At 42.7% G+C, this 9,971-nt stretch overlaps 1 protein-coding gene across 1 annotated transcript; it reads left to right on the plus strand.

Moving 5' to 3' along the window:
* Positions 1-6,074: 6,074 nt before the first annotated feature.
* LOC138249476 (olfactory receptor 6N1-like) lies at positions 6,075-7,031 on the plus strand. The gene has a single exon (XM_069203435.1). The coding sequence runs from the start codon at positions 6,075-6,077 to the stop codon at positions 7,029-7,031; it is 957 nt and encodes a 318-aa protein (XP_069059536.1).
* Positions 7,032-9,971: the final 2,940 nt, after the last annotated feature.

Genomic DNA, 9,971 nt, shown 5'->3' on the forward strand with positions numbered 1-9,971 from the left:
TGCTTCAACAACCAAGCAGCATCTCTCTTGGGGTGGTGGAGCCATCCCCCGGTATCTACAGGCATTGACTGCATCTGTCCAGGAGTACTTGTTGTTGGCCATAGGGCCCATAGAAGGAGCAGCATGACAGAAGAAGGTGTTTGAGGCTCTAGGAGGTCAGCCCCTTCTCTCTGGTGAGCTTCGAGATTACTGAACATTCAGGAGCCCCCCTGCACCAGTACCCTGACTACCCGGGCACTTATGCCCATCCCACCAAGCCTTGTTTGTGCTCAGTCCAAACACCACCGCCACCAAAACATATGTCGAGGGACTTCAAGACAGATAATGTCCACATCCAGAGTGGTCCTGCTGTTTTATTTTTTCTCCCACTGCAGGTTGACCGAGAACCAAGGGAGCCTCCAACTCTATGTGGCCAGCCAGCACCTCTGCACCTGAGCACCCAAGCCTGAGAACAAGACCTATGCCTCCGTTCTCTTAGCCTATGAGCACCCCACAGCTGAGCCCCATGTTGGGTTCTGCCGGACTTCTCCCCAAATCTCCCTTTGCAGACTCTGTTGTATTGACAGTTCCCTTTATACTTCTACTGCTGTAGCCCTCGAGGCTACCAATGCAACCAGCAGCTCTGCACCCAGACACACCAGAGTGGGTAAACCTGTACTGCTGGTGGTAGTTTGGACCTTGGCCCCCCAGCACCTTAAGTCCTAAAGGATACCTTCTACAACCATATGCAAGTATACTTATGCAGTACACGTCTTTTCCTCTCATAGGATAACATTACCTCGTTCACGGCTCATGCTTCAAATCTGCGAACTGTTTAATATATGTATTAATCATATCATTCACTAAGTGGTGTATTGATGCTGCTCAATATCATATATAATTCGGCTACATAGTATATTGATTCTGCCAGGTATGATATTTGTCTTGGGCTTGCTATATTCATCCTGGTGTTTGTTATACTCATTTTAGTAGTATATGTGATGCATTTGGGACGTGTCATTTTAGTGGAGCTCTAATTTTGACACAAACAGCTTCTCATGCAAACTTTTACCAGGAGTTGATATCCCTTTTACTGAACACTGAGAAGTCTTGATTGGGATGCTCACCCACTACATCACTGAATACATGGAACCCCACAATTTGCACCCCTGGAAGCATGAAACACAAAAAGGGCACAGAAAGCATGGAACAGACCTGCATTGGCAAAACTAACACCAGCGGTAGTGTGGAATAGAACTTTTTATCATTTGCACGAAGGAGTAAACAAATAGTTATGTTTCCTTGTACAGATGTTAAAATGCTTGCTTTGGATAGAGAGGCCTGGGGGGCACTCAGATAGGACAGAAGGAAAACCTTTAAACAGCCTTGTCTGAGGTCATTGTGATTTTAAATTTTAGATTTTTTTGAGATTCTACCAGTGTCTGAATCCTTATATCTGTATTTAGAGCTATTGTTAATTTCAACTGGTCTGTAGGTATTAGACCTGGCATCTTTGGTGTGGTTTCCTGTGAATCTTTGCCTTCAGACCTCCTGATTTTACTGTTTTTGCTGACTTCATTTTTGCTGTCTTTATAATTCCGGGCACTTTACTACTACTAGCCAGTGCTAAAGTGCATGTGCTCTTTACTTAAAACAAGGTAACATTGGCTTTTTCACAACAAAGTTAATTTACTTATCAGTCCCTAGTAAAGTGCACTGCATGTGCCCAGGGCCTCTACATTAAAGGTTACTAGTGGGCCTGCAGCACTAATTGTGCCACTCAGTTAAGCAGCACTTGTAACATGTCTAAGGTCTGCCACTGCAGAGTCTGTGAGTGCAGTTTTAAAGTGCCATGTCGACCTGGCAAGTTAACCTACTTTACAGGCCCAAACCTTCCTTTTTATCACATATATGTCACTCCTAAGGTATGCCCCGGACAACCCATGGCCATGGTGCAGTGTATTTAAAAAGTAGGACATGTACTTTTAAGTTTTACATGCCCTCATAGTTAAATACTTTTAACTTTGTTTTTCAATATTGCAAAGCCTATCTCTCCCATAGGCTAATATTGGGGTTGCCTTATTACAGTTTATACTTGTCCTTTCCAATTGGAAGAAGTGATGCCCCCAAATTTAGTGTCTCTGTAATCACAATTTAAAATTACAACTTATGGTGAAGTCGAATTTTAAATTGTAATTCAGAAAATGCCACTTTTAGAAAGTTCTACATTTTCTTACTTTAACCATCTGGTGCCTCCTGCCTGTCTTTAATATTAGCCTGGGGTGGGGTGACAGCTGGACTTGTGCACACCCTCCAGACAGCCACATGCGAAGGGAGTTTAGGTTTGACTGATGGGCCATTAACATTGATGGGCCATCCTGGGCAGGATGGAAGCGAAGAACTGACACTTACACTTGAAAGGGTTGGGTCCTATCCCCACACAAAGGGCTGCATAGCCCCCTGTAGTTACTCTATAGATAGGGTAGAAGAGAAGGGACTTGTGCACTTCATAAGCAACTCACTGAAGTCCCCCCCACTTAAAAGCCCTAACTGGGTATAAGTTCTGGACCTCTGACACCGCCAACTCAGAACATCTCTGGATCTGATAACATTCTAGTAGAAAGAAGGACTGTTGTGCTGCTGGAGGGACTGCCACATTGCTGAACTGCTTTACTGTGTTGGGTTGATGCCTGATACCTTTTGGCTGGGAGTGAAAAGAACTGGGCCTGCAATCTCTACATCCCAGAACCTAAGGGACTGATTTAAGAAAAGTGGCACTGCACCCAGTACAGCAGGCCTTTCCTTGCACCCTTAGCGCCCTCCTACTGCCACCATGTGTGCGCCGTTTTTAAAATACGGTACACCATGGCGCAGGGTACGGGGCAATAGCGTCTGAATTCCTGACCCTATTGATGTACTCTGCAGGAGTAGCGCCAAAATGCTGGCGCTACTCCTGCAGAGTACACTGGGGCCTTTTGTATTCTCTGAGCAGGCGTTAAAAGTGCCAAAACAAATGGCACAAGGAAATCTCTTAGATTTCCTTGCATCATTTTTTTGCCCCCCACTAACAGGGGAACACCCTCCTTTGCATACATTATGCATGTGTCAGGCATAATGTGGTGCAAGGGTTTAGAAAATGGCGCAATGCATGCATTGCTCCACTTTTTAAATATGGCACGTGTAAAAAGCCACTTTAGTGCCACCTTAACGTCAAAAAAATTATGCTATGGAGGTGCTAAGGTGGCGCTAGGGCCTCTTAAATCTTAAACAAGGGCTTGTTGGCTTTCCTACAGTTCTGAAGTCTCTAAGACTTCTCTTCAACATACAAACATCACCTGGACTTTGCTTGATGCAGGTCTTGCTCTGTCAAGTGGTGCCAACCCATTCTTGGGCCTTTGGAAGTGAGTATAAAATGCTGCAACTGACAGAAACCTCACATTGACATGACTGAACCGTTAAAAAATGATGCATCACCACATTGCACTCAGAACCGCAGAAGCGCCTCCGGAATCACCAGTTCAGAACCAAAGTATTGCTACATCTGTGTGGAGTACATTGATACTTGACCTCTACAGCGTGGAGATTCCCAGCACATCTCAGTCGGAGTCACTGCACTTTGGAACCAGTGCTTCACTCACTGACCTGATGCATCACTGCAGGTGCATGGAGGACCTGGTGCAATGCCCCAACTGAGTGTGGATCACCAACGCATATCTCGGCTGCACCCCATATTCTGTTGTTTGCAACCAGTATCAAGGAACTGTTGCTCTGTGGGCTCTACTGCTCGTAAGCACTATTTTTGCTTTTAATCTTTACAAATTCATGCTGAATTTCTAGTGATTGGATTTTTGTTGTTTTGATCTTGTTTTGTTTATAAAGTTATTCTCTACTACTCTAACATGATGTAGAGTATTTTTGTGGTATTTTCACTATGTGTTACTGTTTGAAGTTTTGCACAAATACTTTATACATTGCCTCTTAAGTTACACCTGACTGCTCTGTGCCAAACTACTCACAGGGTGAGCACATGTTAACCAAGGGTGGGCTTGTGACCTATCCTAGCTATTGTGGTTCCTGCTTGGACAGGATACATACCTCTGCCAACCCGAAACCCAATTTCAAACATTAGTTATTCTCAGATTGTTCATTTTCCACCATAACGTAGTATGGTTGATCCTATCAAAGCCCAATAAGAAATCTAAAACTAATTTATCCATTAAGTCATATTTGACCCACATTTTGTTGTACTAGATTGCTGGCTTTTACTGAGGAAAAGTCATATGTGAAGCAGAGACAGTTAGCCTAACAAGTTCCAAACTGGAAGAATCTAGGATCCTCAAACTAAGGGCAGTGTAAAAAATAACATGGGTCATGTTTTGTGTTGAAGCGTGACAATTCCTTGTGCAATTGCAACATTTTAGCTGATTCCAAAGGGCAGTTTTGAAGAAAACTCAAAGATGGTTGTTAAATATCATCAGAAGTCTCAACTTCTGGCAATTGCTTATTGTAAACTATTGTGTTTTGGCCACTATGCCACTCCAGACAGAAACAAGGCATATGCAGATCAGCCTTGACCTACTCTAATAAGGTCAGGGGAGCCTGAACCACCAGGCCAGGTTCCCTCTTACTGGAAACACAAGCAAACCATGTGCCAGTTTGTGCAGTTTGGTCTCATTAGTGTGTGGCACAGTGACCACATTACCTTTGTCTGGGCATACCCATTTACACTGAGGAAAAGGTAAAGTGGATGGTTTCATGTGGCATTGCCAAAGCCACTGGAGAACTCAATGGTAATTATGTAAAATTTAGATAACACTTTTCAAGACTTTGCATGCAAAGTGCTTATAAGGAAATTCTTGTATATAAACACACATTTGATCTTTTATCTGTAGATTTGTATTAAGGAAACTGTAAGGAAGTAAGAGGCAGGATAGCTATTCGATTCTTTGCTCACTATACTCTGCCATTTGCTATAATGAGGAGCATATTCATTAAAATCAAAAGATCTAAAATGGTAATATTTAGAATCCTCCCAAAATGTTTTGAAACTTTTGTGGGGTTGGTGACTACTACTGAATTTCTGTTTCAGATGCTACTCACAAAAAATATGGAAAACAAGAAACTTCAGAATCATATCAGTGGCTCAGTAACTGAGTTGAATCTATTTGGTTTTCCAAGTCTGCTGGGCTTTCAGATCTTTCTCTTCTGGATCTTTTTCCCCCTCTATTTACTCACTGCCACAGGTAATTCCATTATATTTCTTCTTACTATCCTCGATCATGAGCTTCAAATCCTAGTGTACTTCTTCATCAGTCACCTCTTCTTCCTGGATCTCAGTTTCTCTACATTAACCAAGCCAAAAATGCTGGCCAACTTTCTGATGAACATCAAAACCATTTCCATTACTGTATGCATCTTCAAGATGTCTATGTTTTTTTCTTTGGGATCCACAGAATGTCTCCTCTTGACAGTGATGTCCTTCGATCGCTATTATGCCGTCTGTCAACCACTAAAGTGTGCCATTTACATGAATCAAACACTCTGCAAAATCTTTGCAAAGTCTTCACATAAGTATTTTTCATTCTGTCACCTACAATTGCCCATCAAAACAAATTTATTTTGCCAGAACAAAGTATTTTTATTGGACATTTCTCCTGCAAATCATAGATATTGTGGCAGGTTCCTGCAAGGCAGTTATTTGCACTGTTTTTTTCAGCTTTGTGTTGTTAAACTGTAACAAGCATTGTTATGATCCCAATGTTGGAAAGATTTTCTAAAAATATCAGATTTGGTCAAAGTCTAAAGTACTTATTAACAATGTAGATAATTGAGACTTGTCAAGATCCTCCGGCATGTTTTTGATAGCTGTATGTAAAACAAGACTGAGCCAATATTTAATCAGTAACACGTATTGAGGGCACCATTTAGATACACCAAACTACTACTGAAGAGTGGGCATATGAAATGAGGTACAGAGTAGAATCAGGATATCATTCTACCTTCAGCAAATGCTCATCATTGTCATCTTAATAATAGAAAATGAATCTTTTATATGTGACTAACATGGTTCTGTTTCAGATGCCACTTACAAAGAAATGGAAGTAAGGAAAGCCTACCAACAAACTAATGTCTCAGTAACTGAGTTCATCTTATTTGGCTTTCCAAGTCTGCAGAATTTTCATGGTTTGCTCTTTGGGATTTTTCTCCCCATCTACCTTCTCACTGTAACAGGTAATGGAATAGTATTTCTTCTCACAAGCCTTGATCATAAACTTCAAACCCCCATGTACTTCTTTGTCAGTCACCTTTCCTTCTTGGATCTGAGCTTCTCCACAGTGACTGTGCCAAAAATGTTGGCCAAGTTTCTGATGAACAGCAACTCCATTTCCTTTAGTGACTGTTTCTTGCAAATGTACATCTTTAATTCTCTATGTGCTGCAGAATGTGTCCTGTTGGCAGTGATGTCTTTTGATCGATATTATGCTATATGCCAGCCTCTCCAATATGGCACACACATGACTAGAAAACTTTGTATTCAGCTTGCTCTTTTTTCCTGGATTGGGGGATTCCTCCCGCTCTCGATACTACCAATTTTAGCCTCAAGACTGCCCTTCTGTGGGCCCAATGTGATTCATCATTACTACTGCGACCACCCACCCCTGCTTCATCTGGCCTGTGCTGACACTTCCCTCAACGTAGCCATAGGTTCCTCCATTAGTTTCTTCGGAATAATCTCATCATTTTGTCTGATTCTAGTTTCTTACTTAAAAATTATGTTGTCAATTCTGAAAATTAGTTCACCGGGGGGTAGAAAAAAAACATTTTCTACCTGTGCTTCGCATTTAATTGTTGTGAATATGTTTTACTTGCCAATCATTTTCATGTACATACGCCCTGCTGCATCTGTTGTTTCTGAGGTAGACTCACTCATTGCTATTCTGTATTCTGCATTGACACCCATGCTCAATCCCATGATATATACCCTGAGAAACAAAGATATCAAGGATGCTTTCAGAAGGAAGCTCAATATGTTTATCATCTCCCTAGTCTAATTAGTTTGATTCTGCACTCTTTTTCCAAAGTATATGCTTAAATTGCAACTGTAACAGGTCTGAGCCTGGTTACGATCCTCATAGGCTGACGTATATAGTGATAGAGATGAGAAAATAACCCAGGGGACTGCATAGTTCTGTGTAGCGTAATCATGCAAAAACTCCCAAAATATTCCATGTGATTATGTGAGAAGAGTAATTCTGCATTTATGCTAGTACCTTACCGCACAAATGCCCCCTGGTGCTCGAAACACTAGGATGTATTTTGCACTATGGAATAATGCTGAATACAACATAATATGAATAGCGAGCGCAAGCAGGACCTCGTGCTTCATGAAGGTGCACTTGGCGTAAAATATTCCTCCCAATTTACTCCCAACAGTGAATGCACTTTTCTTAGCATAAAATGCACTCTTGCATCAAAAATGCAAAAGAACATAAACTGCAGCACAAGCAGCTGCTCATGCTTGGTAAAAATGCTCTTCAAGCAGGATTTATTCCTCCAAATTACTTTTAATACTGCAAGTGGGTGTAATTGTGTTATTTTCGTTAACTCCATGTCAAAGAATAACACGAAACTAACAAAATTACTTCAATTATTGCTGCGTAATAAAAATGACTCCCAAGCCTAAATAAATCTACTTCCAGAGCTATGGCTATGCACTGCTGGAATGGACTATGAACTTGTGCCCAACTACAGATGTTTGAGGTTATTAAGAAACTCCTCTGTTATCCATTTGAAATGTTACAAGGCCATTAGTAAATCTATTTCTAAGTATGCACACCTCCAAAGTTGCTTAGTTGTGTAAAGGAAGGGGGGTTTCTAAGAATAACCATTTAAGGAGGGCACCTGCTCAGCCAATTTTCCCAGCGGAGATAGACATATGCATATTTTCTGAGGTGAAAATGGAATTCAAACTATTGATGAATACATCTAAACACATTTGTGCCCATAGACATATCTGTGGGTACACATTTATAACTTTCTTTTATAATCATCCCTCATCTTTTTTGCCTCTCCCATGAATGAATTCCTCTCTGGAATGTTTGAAACATGCATGAAAGAGCACCTCATAATACTGGATGCCGCTGAGCTACAGAATGAGCAATTGACTATATTCAGTGAAAGTTTATATTATTTCAAGATGCTCAATGTCTAAAGTCCAGAATACAAGCAAAGGTACCAAGTGTAGGCAGAACTAGAGGGGAAGTGGAATGTAAACAGTTTGAAATGTCCCAAATGCCATTTTAGATGTGCCCCAGCATCAGATTTCGTCATTGAGCAAATAAGAATATACAGAGCAGGGTTTGGGGTGAACCCCTTCAGACATTGCTTGATGAAAGTGCCATTCACCTTTTGAATCACCTCACAGGAGTATATCATCTTCACTAGCATGCTGCTATTTGATTGAGTATTGAGTGCAAGAGACTGGGAGGGCCCCCCTTGCAATACTACTGAAATGTTCCTGGCTGCAATGGACGGCCATTGATATTAGCATTCATGCTCATATCAAAGTATAAGTAAAGCACCACCAGACACACAGCCATGCTGACCCCTGCTGTTCAATTATACTTACTGTTAGAAATGGGGTTTCTGGTTGGCTAGGGTATGCACCTCAGCCAGGCAGAACTTACCCACTCTAGTCAGGGCAAGGGAGTTAAATCAAATCAAATCAAATCAAATCATTAACATTTATAAAGCGCGCTACTCACCCGTGCGGGTCTCAAGGCGCTAGGGGGGAAAGGGGGGGTTATCGCTGCTCGAACAGCCAAGTCTTTAGGAGTCTCCGGAAAGCGGAGTGGTCCTGGGTGGTCCTGAGGCTGGTGGGGAGGGAGTTCCAGGTCTTGGCCGCCAGGAAGGAGAAAGATCTCCCACCCGCCGTGGAGCGGCAGGTGCGAGGGACGGCAGCAAGTGCGAGGCCAGCGGAGCGGAGGGGGCGGGTGGGGACGTAGAAGCTGAGGCGTCTGTTGAGGTATTCCGGTCCCTTGTTGTGGAGGGCTTTGTGTGCGTGGGTGAGAAGACGGAAGGTGATCCTTTTGCTGACTGGGAGCCAATGCAGGTGTCTCAGGTGTGCGGAGATGTGGCTGTTGCGGGGTACGTCGAGGATGAGGCGGGCCGAGGCGTTTTGGATGCGTTGCAGGCGGTTTTGGAGTTTGGCTGTGGTCCCGGCGTAGAGGGTGTTACACGTCCAAGATAACCCCTGCTCACCCCCTTGGTAGCTTGGCACGAGCAGTCAGGCTTAACCCGGAGGCAATGTGTAAAGCGTTTGCACAATACACACAACACACGTGACGCAATATCCCCACCACAAAGGAAACACAACACCAGATTATATGAAAATATACTGTATTGTACACAAGGCAATTATCAGACCAAACATCACATATCAGTACTATCCTGCTACCTTAGCAGTTGTCAGAACGTTACACATTAGTTATTCTGCAAACTATCAGTAGTCACACATAACACACAGGTTACTTAATATTCTGCAACATAAGCAGTAGTCAGGAAACACGTTATCACATTAGGACACTTGTCATAAGAATATCATAAAACGCCCATAGTAGGAACATTAGAAAACATATGGCAAGTTAGGGAAACATATTAGAAAGTCATGCCCATAAAAGGAACATTTGCATACACATATGTAAAAACATCAAACGCAGGTAGGTAATATATGAATCAAACAAAAGTCTGTAGAAAGAACTTTGGATTGCAACTATATTGGTCCTTTAAACAGTACCTGGTTGGATCAAGGCACCTCCAGTGCCTAGAAGGCGAACAATGGGGCCCCCGGCGCTCCTATGCGCAAAACGGGGGCCTCCCTTATACTCTGGGGTCAGAGGAGGGCGACATGCGCCTCCTCTCTTTTATAGACAGGCCCCTCCGGGGACCGTGATTACTGGGGGCCCCCCAGGGCCTCAACCAGCCCTCACGAG

Source organism: Pleurodeles waltl, chromosome 8, assembly GCF_031143425.1.
Source record: "Pleurodeles waltl isolate 20211129_DDA chromosome 8, aPleWal1.hap1.20221129, whole genome shotgun sequence".
Classification (NCBI taxonomy): domain Eukaryota; kingdom Metazoa; phylum Chordata; class Amphibia; order Caudata; family Salamandridae; genus Pleurodeles; species Pleurodeles waltl.